Source organism: Plectropomus leopardus, chromosome 13 (genome assembly GCF_026936395.1).
Source record: "Plectropomus leopardus strain MGB_pleo_1.0 chromosome 13, ASM2693639v1, whole genome shotgun sequence".
NCBI lineage: Eukaryota > Metazoa > Chordata > Actinopteri > Perciformes > Serranidae > Plectropomus > Plectropomus leopardus.
The window spans coordinates 5321663-5339951 of record NC_142188.1 but is presented as its reverse complement, the minus strand read 5'-3'; the positions used below and the strand labels follow the sequence as shown (position 1 = coordinate 5339951).

Here is an 18289-nt window from a genome sequence, read left to right as displayed (position 1 = left end):
TGTGTTTTTAAATTTTGCTTCCACTCATCCTGGCTTGGGTTAATTGTACAGTTTATCAACTGTTCTCTACCATTTTTAACAAATTTAACATAACATGAAATATGCCTAAAATATGTCATCAGTTTAATCAATGATAGTTAAGTCCTTGAAGAAAAATGGCAGGGAAACACTGTACACAGTCCAGCCATTTATCAGGTTTTAATGTAGTCTATTCATTTATTTATTTATTTATTTATTTTGCTTCTACGTATTCTTGCTAGTATTGTCATATTTGTAAAACATATTTCTTCATAAAGAAATATATACTGTATATTGACACCATATTATATACAAAATAACAGTTGTAGCCAATATGACGTCATCTATTGGTCTGTGGACTCCTGTTTTGATGCCTCCAGTTCAGAATTGTTGCTGTTGTCATCTTAAATTTTTGGAGCCAGACATGACCATATATGGGTGAGGGCCTGGAGCTGTGGAGAAACAAGGCATGGATCTGACACATAGGCTGCAGTGACACCTGCAGACAGCCGGCAGCCGATCAAACCTGTTTTTTTTGTTTTGGTTGTATACATGTTTATTTCTGCTGTAAAACTGGGCATTTTAACATGGGGGCTTATGGAGATTGACTCACTCTTGGAGCCAGCCTCAAGTGGCCATTAGAAGAACTGCAGTTTTTGGCACCTCCATTTGGGCTCTATTTCTTGGCTCTGAAGGTTGACACATAACATTTGTTTATATTCAGCCTTTTTTTTTCAACTGTTGTGCACCCTTACAATACTAGAATCTGCCTTCACTGCCTTTCTTGCAAGCAGCTGGCTCTGTGCCTATTTGATTTTGGATTAGGAGTCTTGCAATAGGGATCAGGTCGAGTTAAGAACTGATCTTGAAATAATTCTGGGGTTGGTTCCAGTATTAAGAGCTGCGCATGTTGATTAGGTATGGGTTTGCAAAACTGTGAGAAAATGGAAAATCTTGCAGCTACAGGTCCAAACATTTGAAGTTGGTGGAGACAGAATCAGAGCGAAGGTTAGAGTAAATATTGGACTAAGATTCATCATGTGGACACAAACACATCTCCAGTGGATAGTAATGAAGCACTGTGTTTTCTGGACGTGGATATATTTCACTATGTTAACAGGGTGATAATATGTCAGAACATATGTAGACTTCTGCCCCCTGGTGGCCAAAAAGCAATGCATGCAGCTTAAAGTAAAAATATTCCTGCAAAATTTGATTTAAAATTGAATATTTTTTCAACAGTAGTATTGATTATTTGCCAAAATAAAGGATTTGTGTTCTCTTCATCCGCTATGGTGTGTAAAACATGTAAATGTGAAATTAAATAAGAAGCTGAAAACTTTCTCTGGTGAGGATGAAAAACATTTTCCACATTTTTTTTCTCACTTTATGAGTCACACAGGAACCCTGACACTACTGATCTGATTCTGACAAAATTAGAGTAAACAATGCTTTTCCTATTTTTGCCTTTTAGATTGAGGCTGCTCGGCTCAGCAGCACTTGGAGCTGAAAACAAGGTGACATATTTGTTCCTGATTGGTCCGGACTGGGTGGAACAGCACGTTTACTGTTGTTGGCTTGTTTTTCTGAACATCCCTCTCTCGCCAAGCAGATTTTTGGCAGCGGGCACGCGGAAAGAGCCGTCCTCGGATCTCCACCAACCCCTGAGCTGAATGAGAAGGAGCCGGGTGGCGATGACAGGGTGTCGGCAGGGGGTTAAGCTGTGACCCAGATTCCTCCTCCTTTGTCCATAAGGAGAGAGAAGATTCTCCTCATTCATCTCGATGAGGGACGAGTTACTTACTATTAATGCAGTGATGGAGGGAGAGAGAGAGACTTGGCCCAGTGGAAAAGGAGAAAAAGTGACTTTGAGTTTGAACGTTCTTTCATGTGACAGGTCATACATTATTGATTATTTTGGGGAAACATGCAAAAAAAGAAGCTCAGATTTTTGTTTATCTCTCATTCTGTAGATTTGTGCTGTAGAGGCCACTGGCTCTGCAGGAGCTCATGTCTCGTTCTGATTTAGGAGGAACAGTCAGTTTTACTTTCTCTTGGATTGTTTCGGCCTTCTACCTATCTACCATAATCATATCAACCATTTCAACATGTAGTTCAGAGCTTTAGGAGGCTACATATAACTTTATGTAAATTTCTAAAAACATTTCCGCTAAACTGAACCTATTTGAATCTGAACTTGTAAAAATCTTTAAAAAATATTGACTTCCAAACTAAAATCAATGTTCCCCAAGGCTTATAAAGTTATGACTGCATAAAGATGCTGAGACTGTAGAAAAGTCTCTATTAGAAAAAACAAATAACACCCACTCGCTGTTTTTACCCTAAAAAACTAAGGAATTACTGCCCATCATCATTCATTGGGTTCAACCACGAAACTGAACTTTTAGCATAATAAATCATAATTACTGTCACATGCATTTGCAAATATTGTAAATGCAGGGCTCAGTAAAACTGATACTGTTGGCAGCGGCCATCCACAGCAGTTCATCTCTTAACCTAATGTAACAATACGCTTTTCTGCTTTTCCAAACTGGGGGCGTCAGCCGACGTCTACTGTATGTAATACACTGACTATGAATACGAAACTCATACAACCCACGACAAAAAAATCTGAGCTATCAATTTCAATAAGTACATTTACATGCACAGTTAAGTTGAGCTATGGTCATAGCTCGATTAGGCTATTTAACTGGACTACTGTCCTTGTCCCGAGCGTCGGGGGTGAATTGATTTATTGACAGAAGTATGTCCAACTTCACCACAGTAGGTGGCGATATGCACATTTTTAACTGTAGGGGAGCTCTGAGCGATGAGTCCACCAGGCTCAGTTGCATCGTGACAGTGTCTAGTCTGGCCACAAGCAGCTCCGGCAAAAAGTGTCACTGCTTTTTGCTAATTGCTTCATTTGAAAAGGCCAGAGTTGACTGAAAAATGTGAACATCTGGTGCTCAATTCACAAAATGTTGTGATATTGTGTTGTCTTCTGTCTCAAATGTACATTTATTGGCATTACTGCTGTAGAATTCTCCTTCTGCCTTTTTAATGCTCGACTGTGTCGTGGAGCCACATTGATCTGCTAATGTGGCTTATGTGGTCTTAAATTTTTAATGACTATTTTGTCTTGCTGCTTATTTACAACTGAATACTTTCTGTAGGCAAACTCAATACTGCACTATTTTATACAGTGATGAATTTTGTTTGACCTCATGACACTGGAAATACTCAAATGAGCCAGAGGGTGTTCATTATCTGCAGATAACTTTCAAACAAAAGTTTTGATTTAAAAAGTTGATAAAATAATCAGACCAAATCAAGATGCTGACACTGAAGCATCCAAACCTTCGAGGAGTCTTCGGTGTCACACAGAGTGAGAAACCTTGGCAAGTGCGTCTATTGTTCTCTAACACACACACACACACACACACACACACACACAGGAGGGGTAAATGTGGGAGGTGTCCTTGGTGGGCAGTTCTCCGTATAGTCCTCCTTATTCCCTGAACCCCCTCCTTCCTCCTCCTCCACCTCCTTTATCCTTGTCTTCTCCCCTCTTTTATTCAAGTGTTCGTGGTCCCCACATTCCCACAGCTACTCAGAGCCGCGGAGCGTCACATGGTAAGAACACCGGGCCTCTGCTCACACTATCCAACAAACCCTGAACACTAAACTGCTCTGCATTTCTGCTTCTTCCTAAAACTGTCAAACCAAATATTAGAGCGTGAGAGACATCGAAGAAAGATTTGCTTTGTGTCATGACTTATTGATGAGGGGTGCATTTGGTGGAGTGTGTGTGTGTGTGTGTGTGTGTGTGAGGGTGGGTTGGGATGGGGGTGTTGCTTGGAAGGGGGATTATTTTTGTTTTGGTGCTGTGTGTCTTTGTTTTTCATCTCCCACATCCTCCTGCTGCAGTGGAAAGCTGACTTTTGCTGCCACCGTTTGTTTTCTTATTGGAATTTTAAGATCAACTTGAACTTGTGAAAGTAAGAATATAAGAGTGTATGTGAAGAAAAAATAACCACATAACATGCCAAATTTGTGAAGGAAATAGGGACACTATTTGGCTAAAAACAATGTGTGTATACAAAGAGGAACACAGATTGCACAGCTAGTTAAATCTGCAGTAGACTTTTTTTTCCTGTTTTAAAGATGCACTCTGCTGTCATTTTGATGTTGCAAGATAGATTAATGAGAGAATCACAAAGAGGGGAAGAAAGAAAGAAAGACTCAGTGTTTTTATATTGGTTGCATCAAATTAATGCTTTCATCTCTGACTTTCTCAAAAACAGAAGGTCTTTGTAAAAAAGTAATTTTGTGTCTGAGCCTGAAGTGATTTGAAGCACAATAAGAAACACAATAAAAAACAGATAAATATCTAATAAGGAAAATTAAAAAAAAAACAAACGCCACCATGGTTCGCAACCCCTCAGTGGCAAGCACAAAAACAATTTTGTTTTTTTGAGTGAAACGTCTTTTTTCAGTGTTTTAACTGGTATAAATCACCAAGTCCATTGTTCTGGAGAGGATGAGGCCTCTCCAAATAATTCAGCTCACAGTAAAAACTGCCTGAACGTCTGAAGCTTAAGATAGCAGAGAAATAGATGAGCACATAAGCAGATGCTGTGCTGGAAAACTGATTTTTACTTGTAGTTGTTTCGTGAATAATGAACACTGAAGGAATTAAAATCAGGAGAAGTTTCAGCTGGTTGTAGTCTGCAGTCGTCACCACTAGATGCCATTAAATTCCCCTAAATCTTACACACTGGACCTTTAAGTACCACTGTAACTGACCACACACTCAAATGTCACACAGACTTTATAGATAGTCTCATCATGTTGACATTATTGGGCCAAGAGGCAGAAAGTCAGGCACTATCTATATAGCATTAGGTGATGCAATGGATGTAGTGGGTTGTAATTAACATGGCATTCAGTAATAAAGGTGAATGGACACAAGCAGTTATTATTTTGAATGATTTGATTTCCTCTCTTGTGCCGAGCAAATAATGCTGCATTTGAAACACTGGATCTGAGGAAAAGTTGCAGTGCCGGCAGAGATCAAGCTCGTCTTGTACTATGAAAACGTAGCCAAGTAAGCTTTCATTTCCTGCAGATATTGTTGATGCAGTAGAAGCTTTCAAAGGGGTTGTTTACATGGCAACAGTTTTTGCATTAAATGTTAAACTTTTTTGCAGTTTGGCCTTTTGTTTACACAACAACAGTGTTTTGGGGGCCCTAAAAACACAAACTTTTGCCTGGCATGCATGCTATAGTGTTTTCAGTTGTTTTTTGTAGATCTGTGCACATCAGGACTGTCTCACCTTGTTATTATATAAACACTGAAGAAAATACTTTTCCATTTTTATCAGCGTTGCCCTCGTCCAAACACGGCCAAGTTTAACTGACTGGCTTTCTAACGTTTCTTCACAAATGCATCGCTTATAAAGAAACCTCGAAAGAGTGATGCATATTTCACCAACAGTTAGCTGAATAAAGACTGAGAGAAAAAAAAATCACTGTGCTGCTCAAAAGCTACCCGCAGCAACCAGCTGTTTTTAAGGTGGAATATTTTCTTGCATGTTACAGGAAGCATAAGTTGATTTCCTGAATCAATCAAAACACTTTAAATATCAATATGACAACTTTGACAATTCTGTTTGTTTTTATTGGCTTTATTGCATGTCATAAGCTTCAGTGATGACTGGATCTTCAAGCGCTAAAAAGGAATTTCAACTGGATTATGTCAAGTGTGAATATTCATTTTCCTCAGTTGAAAAAAAAAAAAAAAAAATAAACAATAAAATTGCAGTGCATCATTCTGGGGCACTCTAGCAGCACTACAGCCAATCAGAGAGTATTCCTGGTGGCGTTGGTATGATTCACAATATCTCTTTTCTTTTTGTTTTTTTGCAATGCAATGAGCACAGTGGGAGCCCAAATCTAACAGAAGTAGCTGCCTTGGTCAATCCACAGCAGGTTTAACAAAAGCCTAAAATGTCATAGTTTGGCAGTGAGGTTAGAAAAAAAGATTACATTGCGGTTGTTTGTTTGTTTTGGTTCACAATGTGAAGGAATATTAATGATACTAATGTGCCTGATTGTAAAGCCCAATCAGCAGTTCAGGGAGCACTTTGGCTTCAACTGAAACAAAAACATCACAGAGCTCTGGAGCATAATGTCCTATTGAGATAATTTCCCACCTCATTACAACACAAATGCACAAACATTATTAATGGGATTAATTAAGGCAACACACATCTTGTTTTGTTGTTCCCACTATCTCACATTAACCGTATGGAGATACAGGGAAGCAACCTGCTCAGTGTTTGCACACTGACCCAAGGGCACAGCCGTACACGAGTTATGAATGCTTTTACTCTCATTAATCCACAGTAAGTGTTTAGAGTGCTGATCGCAAACACAGTTAATTAAACACAAAACAACTAACCTGAGAAACAGACTGCAGGCAAAACAAGAGACAAAGGACAGTCTGAACATTTAGATCATGTCCTTTTGAATTTATTATATGTTTTGGGTTTTTTTTTTCCAATTTTAAGGTAATTTTCATGTACCTTTTTGCAAATTTCTATTTTTGGGTAATTTCTTCTTTTGTTGTTCATTGCCTTCTCCCCATGTTTTAAAAAGAAATCAAACCAATCAAACCAAGTTTCAGAGGGTTAATGATTCATCTTCTCTCTTCTGTCATTGGCTGATATCAGCTATCACAGATTCTTGTCATCTGACTTTGACAGAGATGTAAAAAGAAATACTGCAGAGCATTTGAGAGCAGCAGTAAATCTTACCGTTATGTATATTTGACTTCCCAGTTCTTGATTAAAATTGTTTTGATCTACGTTTGTGGATTTGTGTTTTTGCTCGAAGAATGTATTCTACTGCATGCAGTATTTTCATATTATTTGTACTTGGAATACTATTTATTAACTATGGTTCAGTAGTAATCCTCCCCTCCTCCGTTCCTCACTCCCTGCTTGTTGTTTGATAGCTGCATGTCCGGTCTGGACTCTTCTTGGGGGAGTGTTTCTGACGCTTGGCTGATTTTCAATACGCTGCTGACAGGGACTAACACCCCCACTCTCTGTCCATTGTCCATTTTCTTAACATTTAACACTTGTGTCGTGTCACTCAGTGACATTTGGGTCCTCTGGGATTGTGATGGAGGGCTTCTGGTGTTGAAGCTGCTGGTTGCAAGAGGGGATATAATTTTATTGAGCTCTAATTTAAGCTCTTTTTTGGAGTATTAAATACGCTGCTGAATGAAAAGACCATGAAGTTGCATTTGGGGAAATGCAGATACTGTTCTCCTTCAAAAAATGACCACATAGATTATATCCACTAGCAGCTTATCACAACCCATGTGCTATTATTAGGTAGCACCCTCTAGTGGCCATTTAACACGAGAATGGAAGGAAGTCAGGAGACATTGAATAAAGAGGGACAAAGTATGCATGGCGGGAGGTCTGGGTGGATGGATGAGTCAAACAAACACAGGACTTTTACAATCCTCACTACAGGTTCTGGGTGGTACTGCTTGGTTTTATCCAAAAACTTTTTAGAAAATGTGCAGCATGGACAACATGAGGAATGCCCCATCCATGTTCATACACGTATCTACCGTTGAGCATAAATGAGCCTTAAAAGGAACTCTCAGAATTTATTTGGGTGCCTCAAAATGAAAATGAAGATCAAGATGAGGCTAAAATGTTGTCCTGTCATATTAAAAAAGTACTTCATAAAATACTATTATTTATGTTAATACTTATTTCTGTGTCCAAATTCTCCTCCCAGCCACCATGAGCATCCTGCCGTGGAGTTTCCTCTTCCTCCTCCTCCTCTGCCTCCCCACCCTAACTGAAGCCAAGCGGCAGTCTGGTGAGGGGAAACCAGACAAACCCCGCCAGCCACCAACGTCTCCCCCACTGGCCAAGAGAGCTAGAAATCGCTCAGTGCCCGGCTCTGGAGAACTGACCACCAAGGAGGGCCATCGCTGCATTTGGCAGACGTCTGGTGAAGGCATGGTGAGCCTGATAGTGAACTGCAGCACTGAAACTCTGGGAGACCAGCAGAGGTGAGGGAAGTTTTACCCGCAATATCTCGACTCACTGAAGGTCATAGAGTCAAACGTCTCTGGGTGGACATTACACTTGATAAGACATTAGCATTTTTCATTTGTAGTGCCCTTACATTTATGTAATCTATAAAACTGACCAAACCATCAATTTAATTTCAAATTGTTTCAATAATTCAGGAGTAGTGAGAAGGACACTTAAAAGTGGAGCTTATTATTTAAATCAATTCTGTGCTGAGTAGTTTAATTCTGGACAAATGCCCAATGGGAAAGACTTAGAAGTCTGTTCATGTCTGGAACTACCAGGAGGATAAAACCGTACAGCGTGGGATGTTTCAGGATTCTACTTTTTGGGGCAGTTTTTGTTGGAGAAGTTAAACAAGTCTAACAGACGGAGCACTTTGATACTGAAGACCGCGGCTCACATCCTAAGCATGGTTAGGGTTACATAAACACTTTGTCATGGCTGGGTTTGCGCAGGAATGGAGCTATGACCCAAACACAGGCTGAGAATTAAGCAGGAAGACTCGAGTGATTTAATCCCTGAAATCATTGCAGAGGGACAGAACACAAACGCACAGAGCAACACAGCAGCTCAGACAAACAAACAAAGGGCGAGTGAAAATGGGCTGTTTAAATACCTGCAGAACGTGGAAAGTGAGGACAGCTGAGCAGGTCGGGTGACTGCAGGGCTGATGAGAGAAGTGGAAGCAGGTGTGCAGACGGTGTGGCAGTCAGGTGAAGGGACGAGGAGGGAAAGTCTGAGAGCATCTAGTGGATGTTTGGAAAATGGCGTCCAAAGGGACTGAGAAATAGAAAATGTAACTGGAGCGAAGGGACATTTTCCACTTGTCTTCCACCTTGGCTTTCTCTTCTTTTCTTGTGCTAAACCTGTCTATTACTTCCACCATGGAGGTCATGTTTTGAGTTCAATTTGTTTGTCTTCAGATTTTTGAAAAGTCATATGCCCTGATTTTCATTAAACCTGGTGGAGAGGTGGAGCTCGGGCAATAGAAAAAAAAATGTTAACATTGTGAGATAGGGCATTTGGTCTTGGCAGGGGTCTGAGCTCTCTGAATGCCCTACTATTTCTCCTTGTTTTTCTCTCTGCTTCTTCTCCAGATATTGGTGTCGTTACGCTGGTAAACCAGACCTTTGTCAGGCCTACGGGGTGAAGTCCAGCCAGTACTGGAAGCAACTGGTGGGGAAGCTGAAGAAGAGGCAGAACGCCTGCGACGGAGAGAAAGTCCTGAAGGCCAAAACCTGCAAGAAGGCTCCCGCTGAGGCCCACATGAAGCTCGCCCAGCGCAGTGGAGAGGAGGAGAGGAAGGGAGGGAAGGAAGGAGGAAAGAAGAGAGGACCAGCAACCACTAAGAGCTCGGATGGAGGGAGGGCAGAGAGGAAAAAGAAGAAGGAGGAGGAGGAAGAGGAGAAGAAGAAGAGGGAGGAGAGGACTGGGTTTGAGGACGAAGGGGTGATGAATGACATGGCACCGGTGCAGAGTTACTGCAGCGAGGGATGGCACTCTGTCTGCTCGTTCTTTGTCAAGTTTTTTGAGGGCTGAAAAGAAATAATGAAGAAATTGAAAAAGCTCATTTTTGGTACATGATGGGGCGAGTTCACAATCTGAAAACAACTTACAGAAAGATGTTTTAAAGTGCAAAATGGAGTCAAGATTTCAGCCACTTTGACTTGGATTTGGTCAAAAGTAAATGAATTACTTTACAATGGGTCCACCTGGCATCTAATTTGCAATGTTATAGCGGAGCGACAATTAAAACTTAGCAATCTGAATTATATAAAAACATTAAATCAAGCCTATCAATACTAAATGAAAGCCACAGTTTGTTTTAAATGTCCCTCAAAGTTGCGCTGACCATCTGCTGATGTGAATCCACAGTGGAGGAAACAGATGAAAATGGAAATTGTGATATTTGATGTTTGAGTTGAGTTTATTTAGCTTTGGGTTGGTTTATGTTGCCTAAAGTTCGTTGTAGTTTTGCTCTCTAGAAATCTTTAATCAGAAGAAACTGTGTAATGCTGGAACTGTATATCTAGTGTTTTGGTGAACAATTAATAATCAATAATCACAGTTTATAAAGGTGATTATAGTCGTTACTAGATGAGTAGTTTATTTTTGTGGTGTGTAACTAATATTTTCTGTAAACTCTGTGTTACTTTTGTAAAAACAATCTGGTTACTGATGATTTTTTTTATATTTTTCAAAAGCATTTTAACACTGTTTCTGGAACTCTACAATAAAAATAAAATGCTTAAATGTGAAAAATGCTTTTCCAGTGCTACTAAGTCATTTGAGACATTCACAGTCAACTCACAGATGCACATTGTTACCCACTGGTATAATGGGGTGATATTTTAGGACACAAATGAAATGTAGTGATATCATAGAATTTACTGAGATTTTAACCGTATGGTATTTTGGTTACATCAATGAGAATATCTTGGTAAAACAGTGATCAGCTGCTTATACGGAAAAATAACGTTGGGTAGAATCATCCCGATGCAAATGCTGTTAAAATAATGTGCTTATACTAATCAAATGGTGTTCATTTTGATTCTTTTCACAAATGACAACATATGAAAAAAAAAATCAAAACAATGATAATTCCTTTCATTCAGTCTAATTCCAAAATCCCTCCAAAATGTATCGTAGCTACATTACATATTGTAAAATGTAATGTAGCTGTTTTTAGTTTGTGGTTATTTACAGCACAAAAATCCCTTGGTTATATATACTACACTGATATGGTGTATATGAAATATTCAAACATAATATATTTGTGGTTTGCAGAAATGTACAATGTCAACATTTTATATGTCTCAGGTCTCTATGGTGATCAATTTGAATGGGACAAACATGATCACTATAATAGGTTTCCGCTGTATTAAGGCCCAGTTTAAAATTATTTAGAAAGGGGGAAAGAATGAGGGTTATAACGGCACAGAACTGATCAATAAAAACATGGTAATAATCTTTTTAATCCCATTATAACCATGCAATAACTTCACAATCACACTGGACTTCCAGTAAACCTTTATTTTTCCTTTTATTTTTGCAAAGATCTTTCCATCAACCGAACCTGTGTACCTGTCAGGGGATTCATTCAGGTGAAACCTTTCAGGTGTAGCCACATCTCAGATATTTCATCGCTCTGTCTCATAAAGTTATGAATTATGAATAACTGGCAGTTGCTCAGAGCGACCTGATGTGTCCTTGCTCCATGTTTTTCCCTTTCTTTGTCTCTCTGTCTCTCCCTCTGTCTCACTTTGATTCACCCCTCTTCAGCTTTCTGGTAATTTTCCAGTTTATTAATTAATTGCTGACGCAGTATTGCAGCATAAAGGTGAAGAATGGAGGACAGCGGAGACAGGGGAATGAAAGGAAATGAGAAGTGAGTATGAGATTTAGGGAGCACTGCTGTTCCATTATTTTGTGATTACTGCATTGCACATTTCTTCCTTTGGTTTTTGCACTGATCTGTAGATGTATTTTTGCTGTGAACTGTTGTGCTCTGTGAAATGGAAAGAAACAGCTTGAACTGTCAGAAAAAAAAAAAATCCTGAGGTTAATGAAGATCGATGGGTGATTCATGCTCTGCAAAACTGTTACCTTGAAAGAAGAGTTCAGTTCTATATGTGCTTCTCTGAACTTACTGCCACAACAGGGCTGTTTTTTTAATATTGTAAATATGCTGAAGAGAAGGTGTCCACAGGGAGAACCTGGATTTTCTTGTTCTCAGATGCCTTTCACAAGCTTTCAAACTTCTGAAACTTGAGCAAATGAAGTGAAATGTCCCACAAAATGCAAGAAAACTGTAAAAGGCAAAAATGAGAAATAAGATAAAAAAAACTAAAAAAAAAAAAAAACCAGGGGAAAATATTTAGTTATAAATGTCATTATACATTTTACAGAAAGAATATTTTTTTCTTGAAAAAAGATGAGGTCATTGGTCTTCACAGGTCATGAGTTATTTTTCAGGAAATTTTCTTGTACCTTTTTACTATTTTCTTGCTAATTTTTGGCTCATTTCTTGTTAAGTTGCTCATTGCCAATATTCACATGTTTCATAGGGTTAATTCACTGGCCTTTGTTCCTGCTCCACGCTCCTGAAGTTTGTCTTTTCTCCTCATGTTGCTTATTTCTGTTGAAGGATTTGTGGTGTGGTGATTTGTGGGTGGTTTTCCGGTCAAGTGTCTAATTGTGCTGGCTTGTTGGAATTTGAATGAATTCTTTAAATTCATAAGACACACTTAGTGTTGTCAACAACAGGGCAAAACAACTATGCAGCTTTGAAAAACAGAACATCTAACTCTGCAGTGAAATTAGTCCCAAGGACAGCAAAGGAGCGAAAAACTGGGAATTTGGAGAGCCTGGACACCTCTCAGTAGTTACCATGCCAACAACCCAAGGGTGTGTGTCAGAGCCCTTTAAGAGTTTATTCTAGTGCACTAGTGTGTGTGTGTGTGTGTGTGTGTGTGTGTGTGTGTATGTCATAGTGGGATCTATGGCAATTTGGCAGGATGTATAGTGCAGCCTACAATTTGTTAAAAGGGGTTGTATAACCCTGTGGGCAAAAGTGTGTGTGTACTTGCTGACACACACACACACACACACACACACACACGTGCGCACACACACATGCACACACACTAAAAGTCGAAAGAACTTAAGAGTGAACCTGGGGAGCTTTTTGACCTCTCAGTCTGCAGGTAAACAGACTGTCAGCATGCGGTGCAAAACACCTGAGTCAGCATTAAAATATTTACAAGATCACCCTATAGCAATGAGACATACAGATAGATCGATAATCACAAGAAACAAAAAGCAACTTAATGAGGTGTTGTTGCAGTCTCCAGGACAACGTTGGCGCTTCTTGGCACAGATCCTCCAATTCTGTGATGCCCTACTGGAAGACCAAAAGATCTTTCTTCCAAAAAATATTCCCTCATTAGATGTTCAACAGTGCTGAGAGCTGGGGACGGCAAAGGCCAGAACACACATCATCTGAATACTAATCAAACCGTTCAGCGAGCCATGTACGGAGAGATCTGCACTCTTTATGTTTCTCCACTCATTCAGGTTCTTCCTTTAGTTTGTCACCCATGTTGAGCATTGAGGAGCGAGAAGGTCAGGGCCGCAGAGCTCCGGACTCGGACCCATCTCCTCTGTTGGACAATTAGTTGTCCTGAATTTAGAAGTAATTTGTTTCCCTCAGATATGATCATCACGATACAATAGCGTGTGTTCTTCAGTCGTAACAACCCACAAGACCTGTTTCAGTGTAGTTGTAACTTATATTTAAGTTATCCACTAACTCAACTAATCTTAGTTTTCTTCGTTAAGTCACATTAGCCGGCTATGCTGTTGTTGTACAGAAACATTGACTTACGTTAGCAAACTCATGTTTGTATTTTACATTTCTGCAAATTAAAAATACATACAATTTCTAAATTCCATACGTATCATGTCAACATTGCTAAAATGATGTAGTATAATTACTTTATCATCGGGAGGTGGATGGCAACTCACCTGCTGCAGATCACTGTTTGAGACCAACAAACAACAAAACTGGTTGTTATTCAGGGATTTATGCTTTTATCAAGACGTTGTGTTTTCTCCTCTAAAACTGGGTGTTTAAAGGCAAAATGTGATCTATTCCTAACCATAATAAAGGTGCTTTTGCATCTTAACCTAACCACACGTTAGGCATTAACATGTAAATGTTACATACTCCTGGCTTGCAGTTATTTACCACCTAATTTTATAAGTTACAGCTTTATCAAAATATAAAAGCTGTATTGTTTAGTTCTGTGTTATGCGGCATATAAATGAACCCTTTACAGCATGTAGCCCGTAATACAGTGGGATCTAAACATAAAATACACTCATTTATCAACAAAAAGCATGACGCACAATACATATGTAGCCTAAAAAATTAACCCAAATGTGATCAGTCAGTTCATAATAATTATCATCATTTTGTGATGCATGTTAAAAACAGCAGCACAGACGTGATACAACATATTGAATGTATGTTCAGTAGGCTACTTTATTTATTAATGATTAGCATGACCGAACAATACACTGTGTAATATAATACTGTGATGTTTAAACATGATTTACTGATAAGGAAGGACCATGTGTCTCAGCACCAGAGGCGGGCCCAGGCATGGAGCTCTGCAGTGGGACGTTATTGCACTGAATTTGTCTGTCTCATCTGTCTCATGGGCTCCCTTTTTCCACAAGAGTGTTTATGGTGTAGTTGAGATTCTCTGCTGGACCAGCCCAGAATAGACGCCACTGTTTTAGATGTAGAAAATCTAAAGGTCACAAGAGCGCAATTGGGGAAAAGCAATCAGATGGATTGTCTGTTATTGCAGGTGTTTCAAATCCAGTACTCCAATACTCACATCGTAATTACCTCTTCCACCTCACATCTCCACCGTGGTCTGATTGTCCCTGTACACACACACACACACACACACACACACACACACACACTCAGCAGGGAGCAGCATGGGTCAGATCCTCCATGGATTAGGACACTAAGACCCCCCATGTTGGACGCTGGCTGCCTGCCTGCAGGGACTCAGGCACAGTGAGGGTCTGGCAGCTCTCTGTTTGGGCTCAGCTCCGCTTTTATTCCTCAGCTTTTCTCCACCATCCTCATTTTTCCTCACCCTTTTGGTCATGCACACAAACTGCCAAACAAAATCCAGATTATCTACATTATTATGAAATCACAGAATCTTTCTGGGAAACATTTCTTGTCAGAATTTCAGCTTTCAAGAAACGTAGAGACACAAATTTGTAGTCTAGCAGTTAAAAATGGTGCTTCTGTTGTAACACAACAGTTTCTTGTCTCGTGGTTCAACTGTACATTTAGGCTGGATTTGAACCAACAACCTCTGTGTCACCATCTTCAGCAGCTGAAAAATCAGGACTCTTTGAGCTACATCAGCTTTCACACAGAGAAAAAAAAACAACCTATTGTTAAAATTAGTACATCAGCTGATTTAAAATCTTCATCATCAAAATAATCATAAAAATAAACATGTTACTCTTTACATTATCTACCTATTGTAGTCTGCATATGGCCATTTTCAAACAGTGCTTCAACTACAAAATGGAGTATTTTCCAACATGACGCCTCTTTTGGTAGGACATTGTTTTATTAGTGTCAACTTTCAAAACTGTTACATACATATATAACAGTCATAGACTACTTACTTATATTGTTTAATTTGTTTATCTGCCACCATTATGAATAAAATTTGGTCAAGTTAAAGGACAAACACTGGTTAGAAACACAGATCATAGTCATTGTCAAAAGAAACAAACACTGACTTAACCTCCTAACTGCTTTTATATCAATATGAGGTCATCCTTCTTTGTTTATAATTCTTTAATTTTGGTCTCTACTTTCACTTATTGTCATGTATTTTATTGTTTGTGTTATATAAAAGAAAGTTTATCCTTCATAGATTAATTTTCTGCAGTCGAAATTTTCTTTCAGGGGATCAGTGCTGAGGACTGTTTATTGAGGAAACTCACCACTGAGGCGGCCTTGAGTTTTTGTGCTGTGATGCATAAAAAGGAATAACAGCCTTCTTTAATATCAGAGATTGAATTCAGACCTGTAAGAACTTGCAAACAGTTTCTGCTGCATTATTGTAATAACGTGTGTAATCAGGTAATTTACAAAGATTAAGAGTTTACACAAGCACATGCAAAAGAGCAAACAATAACAAACATCTAAAAAAGACAAAAAAAAAACAAAAGAAAAAAGAAAAAGGGTCCAAATCAAAAGATTAAATTAACTCAACTGGATGATATTTTAAAGTTTTAAAGCCCTCATCATGACGTCATTCAATTAGTAAACAAAAGTCTGTCTCTGTGTTCTGGCAACAGAATGTTTTCATTCATGAATTCAGCTCATTTACTGTTTTATCGAAAAGACTGAAAAGTTTGAAACCCTCCTCTCTCATGTTTAATCATGTTTATCCAACCAGACTTAAAAATTTCCAGCAGCTGCTTTACTTTGAATCCTGCGTGCGACGGATCTCTGCTGCTCTCTGCTGGAAAATATGCATCTTACAAAATGTCAGTCAAAAGTCCAGTGCAGTAAATTGTGAATAAAGCTTTGATATTTACCAGAAATGAATGACGCAGGTTCTTACTGTGATATAACTTGATATTAGCATTTAACACAGTTTTAAAAAGATTGAATCCAACACAGCTTTACATATAAAATTGAATGAAATCTAAAGTCTAGGGGGGTGGGGGCAAATAAATGAAAATATATAAATGTATGTAAATGAAGCTTTCCCAAACAAAGATAAAACCTGATCCATTATGTGCTCATTATGGATACTTTCGGATTGTTTTTATTGTCCTATAGAGTAGATTTCTTTCCACATTCTGTACAAATGTGGACAGGTAACACACAGGATATGAACAGACAAGAACATCAAAATGAATACAGCAAAAGTCTATTAAAATGTGCCCTGGCTATTTAAAGCAATAAAGCTCTTGTGTTTCCCAAAAGTGTGAATGATGACTGAAACCTGGAGTGACATAACTGATCTTGTGCTACATTGGGACGCCTTTCACAAGCACTTAAATCTTTGAACCCTGTGCAAGTTGGTTTGATATTTTCAAGGGAAGAAAGCAATGAGCAACTTGACAAGAATGTTCTGCAAACTGCAAGAAATTATCTTTGGCCTTTTTTAAAACCTTTTTCGTGTTTTTAAAAAAAAAGCATAGCATAGCATTTTTAGCATAGCAACAGACTATTGAGCAGCAAGATTTTACCAGCAGATGTCACCTTTGGATCACTGAAGTTGAAACACCACATCAAGTAGAGTGAGCACACAGAGCACAAACTAATGACCATACCGTCAGATGTGTGCAGTATAAAGACTTGAATAGAAAATTACTTATGTGGACAACAAATGAGGGACTGAAATAGAGGTCCACAGTGGACATCAGACAGTGAGAAAAAAAGTATCATGCTTTTTTGACATAATTTTAAATATGAAATTATGATAATTATAAATATAGTTTTCTTGATATTTTCCCCTGGTCTTTTTAAAATGTTCGTTGACTCTCTCGCTCTCTCTCTGTCTCTCAAACAGCTATTACTTTTTTTTAAATTAAAAAATAAAACAATTTGCTTGTGTTTCAAAAATTTAGATGAAGGGCCTCTGAATGCAGCACAAGAAAACTGACGTTGATCCAGATTTCAAAGGTTTAAACTCTCACTGGTGATTGATTACATTACAATGTTGAAGAAAAGGTGACTTTATTTTGTTTTCCCGTCATTTGATCATCTGTCTTATCTCACCTTGACTGATGAGTTTGTCTTGTTGAACTCTGACTGTCCACCTGATTGCAGCGTGCACGTCCAAAACTGAAAAGTGAGCATTTTCACTCAGCTGCTGCCTCTTACATCATAATCTACTTTCTTCACCCAAAGGCTGACAGGCGGAGCAGGTAACTTATCCTGACCTCGTTCTCAGCACCACCTGTGAGATAAATGAGTTGAGCAGGTCTGGCTACTCATTTACTTCAAGACACACAAATCGCCCCCGGCATCCAGTCTGCCGTCACAGCTCTCAAGATGAGCTACCACACAGACAAACTTTTATCTCAGAGAAAAAAATGAATCTGGCTTACATTACAAAACCTCCGAACTGAGCAAACAAATTTGACGATGGGAATCGTCAGAAATGTTTTTAGCCGTATAGATACAGAGCACAGAAATGATATTTTAAAGCAAACATTTGAACAAAGTTATGAAAACGGGCCTGAAAGAATCTGATGTTTACATAATTTTGTATTTTGGACAAACAAACAAACAAACAGTGCATGTGTACAGTCTTCCTGTAGGAATATGTTTGTTTATGGTGCAGAAATCAGACTGCACCCTGTATAAAAAAGTAATTCTGCTTTCCTGACAACCTGAAAATCACAACCTTTGTGATTAGAGCCTCGATGTGCACATTCATGCTGCAACCAGTTAAACTACTTTCCATTATGCTGACTAACTATGCATTATGTTTTATGAGCTGAAAAATAAGAGGTTACTTCAGTTTAGAGAAAAAGTGGACGCGGAAATTGCACGACTTTTCCCTTTGAAAAAG

General features: G+C 38.8%; 1 protein-coding gene and 1 long non-coding RNA gene across 2 annotated transcripts; one reads left to right on the top strand and one right to left on the bottom strand.

The window, feature by feature from the left end:
- The first annotated feature begins 3537 nt into the window (after positions 1-3537).
- On the top strand, positions 3538-10405 carry fgfbp3 (fibroblast growth factor binding protein 3). Its single transcript, XM_042502729.2, has 3 exons — positions 3538-3654; positions 7843-8122; positions 9245-10405. Exons 2-3 carry the CDS (start codon positions 7848-7850, stop codon positions 9684-9686), a joined length of 717 nt encoding a protein of 238 aa, XP_042358663.1. The 5' UTR covers positions 3538-3654; positions 7843-7847; the 3' UTR covers positions 9687-10405.
- Positions 10406-13748: 3343 nt separating this feature from the next.
- Positions 13749-17715, bottom strand: LOC148187641 (uncharacterized). Its single transcript, XR_015778454.1, has 3 exons — positions 17491-17715; positions 14555-14845; positions 13749-14464 (listed from the first exon to the last, which is right to left on the bottom strand). It is a non-coding gene; the product is annotated as an uncharacterized LOC148187641 (long non-coding RNA).
- Between the last annotated feature and the right edge of the window lie 574 nt (positions 17716-18289).

Excerpts from the sequence above, each read along its gene's own strand:
- fgfbp3 (XM_042502729.2), top strand. The coding sequence starts at position 7,848 with ATGAGCATCCTGCCGTGGAGTTTCCTCTTCCTCCTCCTCCTCTGCCTC. Across the intron at positions 8,123-9,244 it reads ACTCTGGGAGACCAGCAGAG|ATATTGGTGTCGTTACGCTG; the intron begins GTGAGGGAAGTT and ends CTTCTTCTCCAG.